At 42.7% G+C, this 17959-nt stretch overlaps 1 protein-coding gene across 5 annotated transcripts in view; it reads right to left on the bottom strand.

Annotated features, from left to right (window-relative positions):
* Window positions 1-17959, bottom strand: part of LOC126168357 (uncharacterized) — a 219891-nt gene that overhangs the window by 93410 nt on the left and 108522 nt on the right. For all 5 annotated transcript variants that reach the window (XM_049920551.1, XM_049920550.1, XM_049920549.1 and 2 more), the window contains one exon: window positions 11091-11122. In XM_049920551.1, coding sequence (XP_049776508.1) covers window positions 11091-11122 — 32 coding nt within the window. The remainder of the gene's footprint in view (window positions 1-11090; window positions 11123-17959) is intronic.

Genomic DNA, 17959 nt, shown 5'->3' with positions numbered 1-17959 from the left:
GAAGAGAGTAGTGTTCAACTGCACCTTAAATGTGCGCTCTGTCATAAATTCATGGATGAAAAGGGGTAGCTGACCTCGAAAGCCCCAAGAGAACAGTGTGCAGAGGATGCCTGTCCTCCAACAGGTATCGCATCCCCCTCCAGATCAAAAAATACAGCTACCGTTTGGTGTTTCCTGAGAAAATTGTTCATGATATAAGTGGAGAGAGCAACAAGATGGTCAACTGTGGAACCATGGTTTCAGAAACCGCATTGGGTGGGTGTTAAAAGGTTTTGGGACTCCAGCCACCAGCCTAAACAGCAATTTACCACAATTTACCATATGCTCCAAAACCTTACAAACACGATTCGTGAGAGAGATGGGGCGATAGCTAGAGGGGAGATGTTTGTCCTTTCCAGGTTCCAGAACAGGAATGACGATAGCTCCTGCCATCTTCTGGGAAAGGTACTGTCAGTCCAAATACGATTATAAAGGTGAAGGAGATAAAGCAGGCTATGGTATGATAAATGCAGAAAAATTTGGACATAGATGGCATCCAGTCCTGGGGCAGAAGAGCGAGAGGATGAGAGTGTGTGTTGGAGTTCTCAGATAGAAAAAAACGGTATTATAGCTTTCACGATTTTGAGAGGAGAAACCAAGAGGTCGCACTTCAGCTGCTTGTTTCTTCAGGAGAAAGGCTGGTGGGTAATGCAAAGAGCTTGAAATCTCAGAAAAGTGTTGACCCAATGACTTAGAAATTGTGACTGGGTCCACTAAGGTATCTCAGTCCAGAGATCGGGGAGAAACTAGACGTGCCAGATAACTGTCAAATTCGTCTCCATACTACAGATGAGGGAGTGAAGGTGTTAAAGGAACTTGTGAAGAAGTCCCAGCTGGCCTTCTTGCTATCACCGATGATGTGATGGCATCGCACACGTAACTGCTTATAGCAGATACAGTTGGCCAACGTAGGACGATGGCGGAAAATGTGGAGAGCTCGTCTCCTCTCATGTATTGTGTCATGGCATGCCTTGTTCCACCAAGGAACTGGGGGCCGCTGGGGCAAAGGGGAGCTACGCAGTATTGAACGTTCCATGACTGTAAAATAACTTCCATAACACAAGTGACCTGATCACTGATGCTAGGAAAATGATGGTCAGCAAATGTTGCTAGAGAGGAGAAAAGTGTCCAATCAGCTTGGAAAAACTTCCAGTATCTTGGGTGAATAGATGGCAGTCATGGTTGTAATCGAAGGACACATGGAAAATGATCACTCAAGTGTGTATCAGCAAGAGCAAACCACGTAAAGTGCCGAGCTAGCTGAACAGTACGGACCAAAAGGTCCAAATGAGAGTAGGTTGACAAAATATTAGAGTCCCCAGTACTGAGACAAACAAGATAATCTTGGTGGAAGAGGTCAATCAATAGGAAGCCTCTCGGACAAGGACACGGAGATCCCGAAAGCAGGTCTTGGGCGTTGGAAGTCCCCAACCAGCAAATAGGGGGTGGAAGCTGACCAAGGACATGAAGGAGATCAGTTCTTGCCATTGGTGTGGACGATGGAATGTATATGGTAAAAAGAGAGACAGTGTCGTATCCATAAAAGAGTTGTGGAGTAATGTACTGTCACTGCACCCTCCACCCAATGGCTTCCACCCCCTCTGTCCTATCATCTCCTCCCCATTCTCATCTCCCTTCCTTTTTATTTGGTGCCCTCTGCCAATTCATCCATCAATATTTCCCTTCTTTGCTTCTTTTTACTCCACCTCCCTGCCCCATAACCTCCTGACACTGTGCCTGTTGGCATTTTAGTCCCTGCGCACTCCACAAGATAGCATTTGTCTCTCACCCACTCATACACTACTATCCTTTCCCCTTCCTCAACCCCTACAGGTTACTGCTTGCATCACACATGATAACTGCAGTCTGGCCTGAGATGCTGGAGTTCGTGGTCATGAAATTTATTCCTGTTTAATAGCTTGAAGTCTCAGAGTACAGCGAGAAATCTGCACAGCAACTTTTAGTGTTACTTTATTCTCCTTTGGTATATTTTGTATACATTTCAAACTCAGTAGTGCCATTTGAGACCTTATATCTATTTATACAGAGTATGATATGGCTAGGGACTGTGCTTGCTGTGAGCAGACACAAGGAGAGTTGGCTGCTGCCCGTTAACAGCTGGTAGCTGCATTGGCTACCCTTGACAAGCTTCTAGCTAATGCTCCAAGTTGTGGTGATGTCAGGGCACCAGTGACAAGACCTGTGACACCTTTGGTGCCATTAGAATTGCCTGGTGACCCGGACGTTGCTGCAACTACTGATACGCAACATCTGAGCGGTCTGTCCTCACTCCAGAGTGGGTGGCAGACAGTAGTGGGTTCGCGTGTCACTGGGCAGAAGGCGAAAGAGGAAGCAAGCTGTGTGGCTGGCTCCTTACATCTTAGCAACAGGTACGAGATGCTACCCAGTGTTGTTGACAAGTCTGAGCCAGCATGGGATGCCTCTCCTGTTGGGCCAGCAGTCAATTTCCCTGCCCAGTGCGGACAAGTACCGAGCCCCTCAGGGAGATAGCAGGTGAGGTAGGAAAGAATTCCAGCGTGCATTCGGTATGTTTGCCGCGAGATCTCATCCATGATGCGGAGGAGGCCCTGTTGACGGCTATCGAGCACACTGGGTGCAACCAACTGCACGTAGTGGCACATGTTGGCACAAATGACACCTGGCACTAGGGTCCTGAGGCCATCCTCGGCTTCTTTCGGCAGCTGGCTGATTTGGTGAAGGCTATTAGCAATGCATGCGGGGTGCAGGCTAAGCTGTCTGTTTGTAGCATCGAACCCAAGGTTGAGTGTAGTCCTCTGGTTTGGAGCAGAGTGGAAGGTCTAAACCAGAGGCTCAGATGACTCTGCAACAGTATCGGATGTGAATTTCTCGACCTCCGCTGTTGGGTGCAGAATTGTAGGGTTCCCCTTAATAGGTCAGGCGTGCACTACATACACGAAGTGGCTACTAAGGTAACAGAATACGTGTGGCATGCACATGATGCCTTTTTAGATTAGAGAACCCCTCCAGTGAGATCAAAGATGATTTGCCTGTTAAATCAGTCAGTGACCTTAGAGAATCTTGGTTCTCACAGATCAGAGAAAGAAAGATTAATATGCTTATAGAAAACTGCAGGAGCATCCAAGGAAAGGTCCCAGAATTAGTATCACTTACTGAAGGTTATAAAGCACAGGGAACAGAAAGGTGGTTGAAACCAGACAGCAATGACAACGAAATCCTAAGTTCAGATAGGAATGTTTATTGTAAAGATAGGTTAGTCGCCAATGGAGGCGGCATGTTTATTGCAGTAAAAAATTCGATAAAATCTAGCAAGGTTAGCACGGATTCAGAATGTGAATTAATCTGGGTGAAATTGAGTATCAAATAATGGTCAAAAATGGTGATCAGATGCTTTTATAGATCACCTGGCTCAGGATCTGTAGTTGCAGAGCACTTGCAACAGAATTTGCAGCATATCATTAGTAATTTGCCCGATCGTGCTGTTTTAATAGGGGGTGACTTCAACTTGCCAGGTACAGATTGGGGGTGTTATGGAATAAAAACTGGTGCCAGAGATAAGGATTCGTGTGGCATTGTTCTGGATGTCTTGTCCGAAAATTACCTTGAGCAGATAGTTAGAGAACCAACTTGTGAAGGTACCATCTTAGACCTCCTGGCAACAAACAGACCTGAACTTATCGACTCAGTTACATAGAGGAAGGTATCAGTGACCATATGGCTGTGACAGCATCTATGACGACGGGTCCTACAGAATGTTAAGAAAGGTAGGAAGGTAGATTTGCTCAGCAAGGGTGACAGGATACAAATTTCAGAATATCTCAGCACTCAGCATCAAATATTCAGTGATGAGAACAAAGATGTGGAGAACAAATGGAAAAAATTCAAAGGCATTGTTCAATATGCCCTAGAATCTAAAAAAGAACAACTGATTGCTGCACTTTATAATTTATAAATGATGATGAAATGATGAGGACAACACAAATACCCAGTTTCCGGGCAGAGAAAATCCTCGACTTGGCCAAGAACTGAACTCATGACCCCGTGATCCACAGGCAGCAAAGCTAGTCACTAGACCATGAGCTGTAGATGCCAAGATGGGCTCATTAGCGCCACTTCCTATGCCACTCACTCAATACCTCTCCCTCCCACCAGTCAGTCTCCTTTCAGTACACTCCTCCTCCTGTCCCCACCTCTGTTTGTCCCACCCATTTCACTTGATAAAACCCCTCACCTATTACTATATTTGTATAATTCTTAACAATATTACTGTGGAAAAAATGGAATTAATAGGTAAGAGCAAATTACAAAAGTACTGTGGACATCACAAACATTTATGGGAAGTTTCCCTCAATAAAGCCTCTAGGCCACATGCAACATTCCTGTATGAAGGGAAGGGAAGTGATGCGAATCGCAAGTTTTCCTTTTGGATTAAATCTGAGGTTGCTACACCTATTAGAATCCTTCATCGGCATTTCATAAAGATTTTCTTTTGAAAAGGAAGTTGTATGTTGAAAATATGTCCACAAAAAATACAACCCTTGGGCAGAATATTGCCAAATCCAACGAGAATTACTAATTCATTAAAAATTCATTAAAGTAGACAGGAAACCAAATTTAAGATACAATCTATTTTATTATTAGGACAAATTTAGTAGGGAAAGTTCAGGCAGAATGTAAATACTTTTGACAGAATGGAGACTACTCACAGAATAGCAGAAGCAACAACTCAACACTTCTGTTATTTGGTGACTAATTCTTAGGGTAATGTAGAAGACATCAAGCCTGAGACCCTAGTATGATGTTGGTGATTAGTAATTGTCCAGAGCTGCAAAGTGAGCAGCAAATAATTGATCCCCCAAAGTAATACAGTTTTATATAAAACTTTGGAACGATTAAACCTTAAACAGCCCTCACATGTTCTAGTTAGCAAATAGTTGGTAATTGGCTGGAATTGAGATGACAGTTACTACCAGGATTTTTTTGGCAATAAGAGAGACATTGCTTCACCACAGTATGGGAAAGCACTTGCACTCTTAATCTTCATGTGTACTTTCACCACCCAAGATGTACAAAGGTTCATACAGCTTAGCGCTCAACCACAATTCTCAACAGAGCCATAATAGAAACATCTGGAAGCTCTAGAATATTAGTCTGGATACTATACTTGTATTTCTCTCCTCATTTCAAACATTTGGCCTCCCTTACACACATGAACCACACCTTCACCTTTCCTTTACCTATTGCAGTAGACCCACAAGTCTACCACACCTGACAGCTAATTTCAGCAACATTATAGCAACTTACAATTAGAAATACAAACATTCACTAATTTTGCAACCAGTAGGCTTTGACACACTTTCGTTTGAAGGCAGGCAATATGTTGTTGTTGTGGTCTTCAGTCCTTAGACTGGTTTGATGCAGCTCTCCATGCTACTCTATCCTGTGCAAGCTTCTTCATCTCCCAGTACTTACTGCAACCTACATCCTTCTGAATCTGCTTAGTGTATTCATCTCTTGGTCTCCCTCTACGATTTTTACCCTCCACACTGCCCTCCAATACTAAATTGGTGATCCCTTGATGCCTCAGAACATGTCCTACCAACCGATCCCTTCTTCTGGTCAAGTTGTGCCACAACCTTCTCTTCTCCCCAATTCTATTCAATACTTCCTCATTAGTTAAGTGGTCTACCAATCTAATCTTCAGCATTCTTCCATAGCACCACATTTCAAAAGCTTCTATTCTCTTCTTGTCTAAACTATTTATCGTCAATGTTTCACTTCCATACGTGGCAACACTCCACACATATACTTTTCAGAAATGACTTCCTGCATTTAAATCTATACTCAATGTTAAAAAATTTCTCCTCTTCAAAAACACTTTCCGTGCTATTGCCAATGTACATTTTATACCCTCTCTACTTCGACCATCATCAGTTATTTTGCTCCCCAAATAGCAGAACTCTTTTACTACTTTAAGTGTCTCATTTCCTAATTTAATCCCCTCCGCATCACCTGACTTAATTCGACTACATTCCATTATCCTCGTTTTGCTTTTGTTGATGTTCATCTTATATCCTCCCTTCAAGATACCATCCATTCCGTTCAACTGCTCTTCCAAGTCCTTTGCTGGCTCTGACAGAATTACAATGTCATCGGCAAACCTCAAAGTTTTTATTTCTTCTCCATGGATTTTAATACCTACTCCGAATTTTTCTTTTGTTTCCTTCACTGCTTCCTCAATATACAGATTGAATAACATCGGGGAGAGGCTACAACCCTGTCTCACTCCCTTCCCAACCACTGCTTCCCTTTCATGCCCCTCAACTCTTATAACTGCCATTTGGTTTCTATAAAAAAAGGTAAATAGCCTTTCGCTCCCTATATTTTACCCCTGCCACCTTCAGAATTTGAAAGAGAGTATTCCAGTCAACATTATCAAAAGCTTTCTCTAAGTCTACAAATGCTAGAAACGTATGTTTGCCTTTCCTTAATCTAGCTTCTAAGATAAGCCGTAGGGTCAGTATTGCCTCACGTGTTCCAATATTTCTACGGAATCCAAACTGATCTTCCCCAAGGTTGGCTTCTACTAGTTTTTCCATTCGTCTGTAAAGAATTCGTGTTAGTATTTTGCAGCCGTGACTTATTAAACTGATAGTTCGGTAATTTTCCCATCTGTCAACACCTGCTTTCTTTGGGGTTGGGATTATTATATTCTTCTTGAAGTCTGAAGGTATTTCGCCTGTCTCATACATCTTGCTCACCAGCTGGTAGAGTTTTGTCAGGACTGGCTCTCCCAAGGCCGTCAGTAGTTCTAGTGGAATGTTGTCTACTCCCGGGGCCTTATTTCAACTCAGGTCTTTCAGTGCTCTGTCGAACTCTTCACGCAGTATCATATCTCCCATTTCATCTTCATCTACATCCTCTTCCATTTCCATAATATTGTCCTCAAGTACATTGCCCTTGTACAGACTCTCTATATACTCCTTCCACCGTTCTGCTTTCCCTTCTTTGGTTAGAACTGGGTTTCCATCTGAGCTCTTGATATTCATACAAGTGGTTCTCTTTTCTCCAAGGTCTCTTTAATTTTCCTGTAGGCAGTATCTACACTCCTGGAAATGGAAAAAAGAACACATTGACACCGGTGTGTCAGACCCACCATACTTGCTCCGGACACTGCGAGAGGGCTGTACAAGCAATGATCACACGCACGGCACAGCGGACACACCAGGAACCGCAGTGTTGGCCGTCGAATGGCGCTAGCTGTGCAGCATTTGTGCACCGCCGCCGTCAGTGTCAGCCAGTTTGCCGTGGCATACGGAGCTCCATCGCAGTCTTTAACACTGGTAGCATGCCGCGACAGCGTGGACGTGAACCGTATGTGCAGTTGACGGACTTTGAGCGAGGGCGTATAGTGGGCATGCGGGAGGCCGGGTGGACGTACCGCCGAATTGCTCAACACGTGGGGCGTGAGGTCTCCACAGTACATCGATGTTGTCGCCAGTGGTCGGCGGAAGGTGCACGTGCCCGTCGACCTGGGACCGGCCGGCAGCGACGCACGGATGCACGCCAAGACCGTAGGATCCTACGCAGTGCCCTAGGGGACCGCACCGCCACTTCCCAGCAAATTAGGGATACTGTTGCTCCTGGGGTATTGGCTAGGACCATTCGCAACCATCTCCATGAAGCTGGGCTACGGTCCCGCACACCGTTAGGCCGTCTTCCGCTCACGCCCCAACATCGTGCAGCCCGCCTCCAGTGGTGTCGCGACAGGCGTGAATGGAGGGACGAATGGAGACGTGTCGTCTTCAGCGATGAGAGTCGCTTCTGCCTTGGTGCCAATGATGGTCATATGCGTGTTTGGCGCCGTGCAGGTGAGCGCCACAATCAGGACTGCATACGACCGAGGCACACAGGGCCAACACCCGGCATCATGGTGTGGGGAGCGATCTCCTACACTGGCCGTACACCACTGGTGATCGTCGAGGGGACACTGAATAGTGCACGGTACATCCAAACCGTCATCGAACCCATCGTTCTACCATTCCTAGACCAGCAAGGGAACGTGCTGTTCCAACAGGACAATGCACGTCTTCATGTATCCCGTGCCACCCAACGTGCTCTAGAAGGTGTAAGTCAACTACCCTGGCCAGCAAGATCTCCGGATCTGTCCCCCATTGAGCATGTTTGGGACTGGATGAAGCGTCGTCTCACGCGGTCTGCACGTCCAGCACGAACGCTGGTCCAACTGAGGCGCCAGGTGGAAATGGCATGGCAAGCCGTTCCACAGGACTACATCCAGCATCTCTACGATCGTCTCCATGGGAGAATAGCAGCCTGCATTGCTGCGAAAGGTGGATATACACTGTACTAGTGCCGACATTGTGCATGCTCTGTTGCCTGTGTCTATGTGCCTGTGGTTCTGTCAGTGTGATCATGTGATGTATCTGACCCCAGGAATGTGTCAATAAAGTTTCCCCTTCCTGGGACAATGAATTCACGGTGTTCTTATTTCAATTTCCAGGAGTGTATCTTACTCCTAGTGAGATAAGCCTCTACATCCTTACATTTATCCTCTAGCCATCCCTGCTTAGCCATTTTGCACTTCCTGTCGATCTCATTTTTGATACGTTTGTATTCCTTTTTGCCTGCTTCATTTACTGTATTTTTATATTTTCTCCTTTCATCAATGTAATTCAATATTTCTTCTATTACCCAAGGATTTCTACTAGCCCTCGTCTTTTTACCTACTTGATCCGCTGCTGCCTTCACTACTTCCTCCCTCAAAGCTACCCATTCTTCTTCTACTGTATTTCTTATCCCCATTCCTGCCATTTGTTCCCTTACGCTCTCCCTGAAACTCTGTACAACCTCTGGTTTAGTCAGTTTATCCAGGTCCCATCTCCTTTAATTCCGACCTTTTTGCAGTTTCTTCAGTTTTAATCTACAGTTCATAACCAATAGATTGTGGTCAGAGTCCACATCTGCCCCTGGAAATGTCTTACAATTTAAAACCTGGTTCCTAAATCTCTGTCTTACCATTATATAATCTATCTGATACATTTTAGTATCTCCAGGGTTCTTCCTTGTATACAACCTTCTTTCATGATTCTTGAACCAGGTGTTAGCTATGATTAAGTTATGCTCTGTGCAAAATTCTACCAGGCAGCTTCCTCTTTCATTTCTTACCCTCAATCCATATTCACCTACTACGTTTCCTTCTCTCCCTTTTCCTACTCTCGTATTCCAATCACCCATGACTATTAAATTTTCGTCTCCATTCACTATCTGAATAATTTCTTTTATTTAATCATACATTTCTTCAATTTCTTCGTCATCTGCAGAGCTAGTTGGCATATAAACTTGTACTACTGTAGTAGGCGTGGGCTTCGTGTCTATCTTGGCCACAATATTGCGTTCACTATGCTGTTTGTAGTAGCTTACCCGCATTCCTATTATTTTATTCATTATTAAACCTACTCCTGCATTACCCCTATTTGACTTTGTATTTACAACCCTGTATTCGCCTGACCAAAAGTCTTGTTCCTCCTGCCACCGAACTTCATTAATTCCCACTATATCTAACTTTAAGCTATCCCTTTCCTTTTTTAAATTTTCTAACCTGCCTGCCCGATTAAGGGATCTGACATTCCACGCTCCGATCCGTAGAATGCCAGTTTTCTTTCTCCTAATAAAGACGTCCTCTTGAGTAGTCCCTGCCCGGAGATCCGAATGGGCGACTATTTTACCTCCGGAATATTTTACCCAAGAGGACGCCATCATCATTAACCATACAGTAAAGCTGCATGCCCTCGGGAAAAATTACAGCTGTAGTTTACCCTTGCTTTCAACCGTTCGCAGTACCAGCACAGCAAGGCCGTTTTGGTTAGTGTTACAAGGCCAGATCAGTCAATCATCCAGACTGTTGCCCCTGCAACTACTGAAAAGGCTGCTGCCCCTCTTCAGAAACCACACGTTTGTCTGGCCTCTTAACAGATACCCCTCCGTTGTGGTTGCACCTACGGTTCGGCTATCTGTATCGCTGAGGCACACAAGCCTCCCTACCAACAGTAAGGTCCATGGTTCCTGGGGGGAAGGCAGACAATATACTGATATGAATATGAATGTTTTATTTCCAACAGATCATTTAATATCATTACAGAGATTCAAACCAATGACTATTGCCAATTGCCTTTTTTTTATGTTAACAGAATCTTCTGTCCGTTCTTCATAGAACAGCATTATAATAAATGAAAAGCACCAGTTTGCTTTTGTTCTACAATATTTTATAGAGATGTATTTTGGCATACTTTTGCATTGCAAACACTGTTTGTTAAACCAAATGTGTTGGTTGGCTTTGCTTTTTGTCTCAGTAATCTACTATGAAAGACAGATAATTGTGCTGTTGTGGCACATTTATCCGTCATTTATAGTAGATTACTGAGACAAAAAACAAAGTCAACACAACACATTTGGTTTAACAAACAGTGTTTGCAACGCAAAATTACGCCAAAATATGCCTTTTTTGCATGAAATTAGTACTTAATTTTGAGCTGCACTTCATTTGTCCATGATTGTATAATATAGAAACCTATTTTCACTGTAATATAAAATTATGTAATACATGGCAGAATGTGATTTTGTAATTTATGAAGTACAACGCTACTGCAGAACCAATAAAGAATGCACTAAAAGGTTAAAACTGTGTGATAGAATGGAACTTGAAATAAGATTCCTGCCTTTCACTACCAATGCTCTTGTAGACCGAACTATTTAGGAATTATTAATGATCCACCTTCACAGCTTTCATTCAGTCAGCAACTCTCAGCTACTTTCCAAACTCCATAGATGTTCTCCTGGATATCTCATTAAATTAGGACCACTGGAAAAATGGATATTGCAATGAATGGTACAAACTCAATCTGGGGATTGTTTCCATTCAGTAGGAGAGGGGTAAATGGGGGAACTACAGCTGTAAAGAAGGCAAATAGCCAAGACCAGATTGCAAGATGCCTGGAAACCACAACAAATGGAGTTAATTAATGAAAGCTTACCTGATCTCTCCTCTCCTTTAACCGCCGGCTGCCTGGAAAAGAATGTAAACAACCAAATTAATGCATTATACAATAACTAGATAAAATGAGATAGTGACAAATATTGTATCCATACCCAGTGATACAAGTGGTCTGTAAATGAACTTATTTTCAACACACTTAATGAAAATGCTAATAGTAATGCAATTTGAGACAACTTTTTAATGAATTCCTAAATTGCTGCTTGGCAGATTTCATGTAAAAAATATCGTTACTTATATTTACTTATTTTGTAGTCCAGCTTTCATTTTATCATGCTCTAATCAAGGAAAATTATGAATTTCAAAACTGATAATATTCAATAAAATGTTTCAACAACTTTAAATTACAGGACATAAACTAGGAATATCAACAATTTAGGCAAAGATAGATTGCTACTTACCATAAGGATGACATGTTAAGTTGCAGACAGGCACAACCAAAAAAATCAAAAGACACTTACATAAAGCTTTCAGCCACAGCCCTAATCAGCAAAAGAGAAACACACACCATTCACACAGGCAAGTTCACCTCATGCACACACGACTGCCAAATCAAGCATCTTAGGCCAGAATGCCACTATCATTTGGAATGCAAGAAGCAGTCTGGAGGGAGGCAGGGAAGGGGAAGGGACAGTAGTATATGGACGGGAAGAGAAATCAACGCTGTCTGGGCTGTGTGCAGGGACTAGAATGCCAAAAGGCACAGCGTCAGAAGGTTGTGGGTTTGGGAGGTGGGAAAAAAGGAGCAAGAAAAGATTTAGAAACTAGTATTTCACTGTGCTCCTGGCGCAATTTATGACACATGTCTGTTAATTATGATTTTCTATATCAGTTCATATAAAATTTATGAATCGTGTGCACAAATGTGTTCATGTTGCAAGAGGAAATCAAGTCAACATTGTATAAAAACATATGAGGGCGTAGTGAACAAATCCAAAGTTGTGATTAAATAAAAAAAAATATTTGTACAAAGCAAAACTATGAAACATTGTAAATTTGAAGAACAATACTCTGACAGCTATTCAGTTGGGGCACTTTTTGTGTGGTGTTAATACAGTTGAAATATGTTAGTAGTACAGGTCAGTTTTTAGTCAACACTCAGTCAGCATGTAGTAAGAGTAGCATGTTTAATGAATTCTTACATTGCTGCTTGGCACATTTAATGCAAAAATGTTATGGGATCATCTCAATCAGTAGTAATATCTTTCGCAGAGAGTATTTAATGTTCTACCTTTCAGTTTGTAAATAAAAATGAATCTTGAAGAAAAAGCCCGGCCACATCAATACGCGCAGCAGAACCCATAGGAAAGACAAGACCTCCACAAATATAACACCAATGTTTCACTTCAGCCAACACATGGGTAAGTTCTAAATAATCTGTAGCTTCCAGCTTCTCATTCAAACTGTAGTTAAGTGCATAAAAGTTCCATTTCATTAGAATAATATGGACAAAAAAAAAAAAAAAAAAAATCTGTTTTCCATAAATTGAGAAAATGAAAGTAACACTGTATTTCCTGATGCTTACTTTACAAGCAGGTATTCAAAATGAATGAATAAACAAATAACTACAAAGAGAGCATTTACACTTTGGTTTTGCTTTTAACAAAGAAAAACGAAAATCTGCCAGCATTTCCAGTGCGGACCACTGCAAGACACTTAGGAAGAGTGTCAATGAGGTTCTGGAGATACCAACAGGGATGTGGAGCCATTCCAACTTCAGTGCCATGGCTAGCTGCACTATGTTTCTTGGTTGAGATCCACAGTGCAAACAGCCTTATCAAGGTTGTTCCACAAATTCTCGATTTTGTTTAAATCTAGAGAATTTGTGGCCAGGGGAGTACAGTAAGCTCATCCTGGTGCTATTCAAACCATGCACATACACTGCAAGCCGTGTGACATGTTGCATGTCCTGCTGGTAATGCCACTGTGCTGAGGAAGAACAAACTACGTGTAGAGGTGGAGATATCCCCAAAGATAGATGCACACTTGTACTGAATCACTGTGCCTTCCAGAATGATGAGGTCACACAGGGAATGCCACAGAAACATACCCCAGACCATAACATACCCTCCTCTGGCCTGGACCCTTCCAGTGACTGTTGGAATGTGTTCCCTGTACACACCAACGTCCATCTGTCCGATGCAGCATAAAACATGATTCATCTGAAAAGGCCACCTATCACCATGCAGCGAGCATCCAGTTGCAGTATTGGTGTGCAAATTCCAGCCTTCATCAACAATAAACAGCAATCAGCATGGGTGCATGAACCAGGTGCTTGCCATAGAGGCCCATACAAAAGCAACATCCACTGAACGGTCTTTGAAAAAACATGTTTGGTGGCCCTTGGTTCATCTGGGTGGTCAGTTGCTTAACAGTTGCATGTCTATTCACTTGTAAGCATCTCCGCAGCCATCGTTCACGCCTGTCATCTACGGCCCGTTACACCACAGTTGCCTTGGCACTGGTTTTGGATAGCTCCGTTTTACCATGCATGGTACACTTTAACCATGGCAGCACAGAAAAGTTTACACACACACACACACACACACACACACACATTTTGGAAATACTTCCACACTTGGCTCAAAAGCCAATGATCATGCCATATCAGATAATCACCGTTTCCACATTACAACAAAGACTGCACTGTTTTCTCTGCCCCCGACATGCTATATATACCTGCCACCTGCCATCTGTGAGCAGTTATTGCATACTGATGTCTAACATAGGCATTGGTCACATTAATGTGACTGGACTCAGTATAACTACACAGGAGGTGAAAAACTGGGCTGTGTATAACTATACAGCAGGAGAAAACTAACAAAACAGGAACTTAATTTTTGATTTTTTAAAAGGTAATGTTCATCAATAACAATTCGAACTAATACTCTACACTACCAGTTTATTCATAGTTCGAGGCTTGTCATTTCTCAACCGAATCACAAATAGTGGTTAAGTCAAAATACTCAAGACATGTTCTGCATCAGATCAATGGGAACAAAGGTATCTGGCTAATATCATATGTAGGGTGTCCCAAACTTTCAGGATCAAAATTTTACAAACTTTGGAGGAACTTAAACAGAATACTTCGTGGGGTACAACTCATGAAAATTTAATTTCTTTATTGACATTTACAACTTACACAGCAATAACCCAAGATCACAGTGATGACTGCAAGTCTCAATCTTATGCATTGGCCACCCTCTGGGAAAATCTGGAGCTGTATTAGCCAGTGCTGTCAGACTTCACACTACTTCTCTTAGCTGCAGTGATGTTGTGGTACCAGTGGTGAAAGCTGCAACATCTCTGGTGCTGTTGTCAATCCCTGGAAAACCTGATCTCATTGCATCATCTGATGCATAACATCTGACTGGTTTGGACAATTGTGCATTTGCATGCATCTGTGTGGAAGTTGCATGTGGGTGCTGGGAATATGGTCATCCCCTTGTGCCTTAGCAACAGATATGAAGTGCTCCCTAGTGTTGATAACAATCTCAGCCAGAGACTGCCTCATTGCCAACTTTCCTGCCAAGATCAGACAAGCACAGAGGGTATTTTGGTCATTGGGAGGTCCAGCTTTAGATGGGTAATGGAAGCCTTTAGGGAAATAGTGGGTAAAGCAGAAAAGAAGGCCAATGTACACGCCATAAGTTTGTTACAAAGTCTCATCTGAGATTTTTAGGCTTTGCCAAAGGCTGCTGAGTGTACTGGGTGTAAATGGATACATATAGGAGGTCGTACTACAGTAATGGAGTCTACCTCCTGCAATCAGACCATCCTCAGTTCTACTATAGGGTTCGCTGAACTGGTGCTTGCTGTGTTCTTTACATGCAATGCAAAAGTAAGCCTCACTATTTGCTGCATTGTATCCGGAATCAATTGTGGTCCTCTGATTTGAAGCCGCTTACGTTCTTGTAGAAGGAAAAAAAATTAATTCAGTATTGGCAAACTGCAGGAACATTCATGTAAAGGTATCTCAATTATTTTTTGCTTATTATAGGTAATAATGCCAACATAATACTAGGAACAAAAAGCTAACTGAAATTGGAACCGAACAGTGACAAAATACTAAATTCTGATTGAAATATGTATCTTATGGATAGTCAGATGCCAATGATAACAGCATATTTACTTCTGCAAAGAACTCAAAAATATTGAAAGAGGTTACAACATAACTGAAATATGAAATAATCTGGGTGAAGGGATGCATCAAAGGTGGGGACAGACATGTTAACCATATGCCCTTTCTTCTTTATCTTAAAACACCTCAGCCAGCAGTACTTCAGCGACATTATTTCATTCTAAAGCGCAAGTGTTATGAAAGTGCCACAAAATAATCATCTAGATCTACAATCAGTTCTTGGCCGAAGAAAAAACACTTACCAGCAAGGAAGATTGAGGTTACAAAAGTCTGCGGGAGTCAAAACTGTGGTATAGGGCAGAGTTTCCAATACTTCACAGTGCAGATCCTTCAACGTCGCCATTACCAAGACACTTTTGTGGGCAGGTGCAGTGTCTTGACACAAAATGATTCTCCCCCCCCTCCCTCAACTGCAAACCATGTCTATTTTCTCTAATTTCACATCCAAATCTGCTGGATGTTTAAAATAATATTCTCCAGCTAATGTTTTAGTTTTTGGAAATGGTCAATTTCCATATTTTCATTTGCTTCCTAAAACACCGATACCATGAACTTTCCCACTGATGACATCACCTTCACCTTCTTTGGAGCTGTCTGTTTAGATTGTTGTTTCCATTTCAGTGTGTAGTGGTGAATCCATGTTTCATCCACTGCCACATACTGATGCAACTAAACACTACTAGGAACTGTATGAATTTGTTTCTGATCCACCATGAGCAGTTGCAACATCCCAAAGGGTATCATGTCTAATTTTTCATGCAAAATATAGCCGACATGGTGATCTGAAATCCCTAAAATCTTGGCAATTTCACATACCTTCGTACACAGATCTTCCAAAATCATATTGTGCACTTTTTTGATGATTTCTGGTGAGGTTATACGTCCCAGACATTCTACACATGGATCATCTTTGGCACTATTATAGCCTTGCTTAAATTCAGAAGTCCATTTATTCATGGTAGAAACTGAAGTAGAAGAGTTATCATACACATTTATAAACCTTGAATTATTTTTTGTTGGCATCAACCCTACTTTCGTATAGAAAGTTTCTCACTTCATGATACTCTACTCCCCTCCCCCTTTCCTTTTCCAAGCATACATCAGTGTACCTTATTCAGACACCTGCCTACAGCCAAAAACTGGAGGGAATGACTATCACTTTCACACTAAGCAATTTGACCGTTCTCTCATCCTTAGTCATGCAATAGTGTTCTAATTTATGGAGAACGCTGAGAACTTTTCAGATCATCCTTGTAATGTAACAGTATGTGAAGCATCATTAGCGCTTGGCTCTTCAGGAGTAACTGTTCTCAAGACAGCAGCCATGGCACCAGCTGCATTTACAGTTACTGCAGAAACATTATGAAGAACAGGTGCAGCTGTTGCTTTCTTGAGATTCAGTAGTATTATGCTCCACTGCCCCTCCCCCATTTTGCTGCTTTTGACAAGAGCACAAACAACTGGGGAGTGTACTAGTGAAGGATTCAGCATATTTTGGCATCTCAATTAACCTCTGCTTCAACAAAAATGATCATTGTTAATTTCTTGCTATCATCCTTATGTTCTTTGCTTATTTCAAAAGCTTAATTTCCTCTTGGATACCAGTGCTTTTCATTTTTAGATCCACTATTAGGTCATTTTATTCTCATCCTTAAGTTGGAAGTATTGCTGTGTCATATGATTAACTCATAATCGCCAAGCACAGACCACAATCTTAAAAGGGTAAAATTGAGTTCTTGAATTTTAAATATTGTCAATCAAATGCCAATCTTTTATCCACAACACAGTAATTGACTTCTGTTCTGGATCGCCATATGGACTGTCTTGCCACTTGCTGCTGATAAGTACACTCTGGACATTCAGTGTCACTAGACAGTGCAACCTCACACTATACTATTTGCTTGCTTACATTACACACATGACTGCACTTCTACAACTCCAATAAGTTACCCACCCACGTAGTTACCAAGTAATACGACACCGATCCAAGCAATACAAATATGGCTTTATTCATAACAATAATGGAAACAAGGCTCTCATGAACCCACATGTATAAGACACAGAACAATTGTCGTTGATAATATAATTGGAAGAACACAGAGCAGGTCAGTCTGTGGTGCTCTGCACATATATATGCGTGAGTTACCGGCAGACAGCATGGCAGAGACTGAGCCATGCTCATGCTTCCCACAGGCAGCCTCCAGTGGCTGGCCCATGCTGATACAGTTAGTGACTTATTCAAGCGCACACTTGCAGTGACTCCAAACTCTGTGCACAGAATGGGACGATGTCCTGGTCAGGGAGAGGAGCACAGAGCCGGAATGTGCAAGGACATGGGCATGCCCAAGCTCGGTGGGCCCTTGCATCATCCAACGACAGCACTGGAGAGGAGAGTGCCATCGCCATCTCTGCATCATCATCAGCAGGCAAGTCCCAGAGCAGAGGAGACAGGGCTGGACCCGCCGGTGACAATGGCTGAGGCAACATTGAAGAAGTGGCTGTTGAATGTGACCTGACCGGAACAGCACGCTGTGGCAATGCACCTATGACCAGAGACAGACTTGGAGCCTGGTGCTGGGAAACAGAAACCACAGGGTGCAACACATGGATGAGGCAGCCAATGGAATGGGGGTGTCTCCACAGCAGGGCTGCTCTGACAAGGGCCACACCTGTAAACCTGAAGCTTCCAGCAGTGAGAGGGTATGCTA

This window comes from Schistocerca cancellata, chromosome 1, assembly GCF_023864275.1.
Source record: "Schistocerca cancellata isolate TAMUIC-IGC-003103 chromosome 1, iqSchCanc2.1, whole genome shotgun sequence".
In the NCBI taxonomy this organism is placed as follows: Eukaryota; Metazoa; Arthropoda; class Insecta; order Orthoptera; family Acrididae; genus Schistocerca; species Schistocerca cancellata.
Note: the sequence above shows the minus strand (reverse complement) of the source record. Positions and strands in the feature narration are given on the sequence as shown.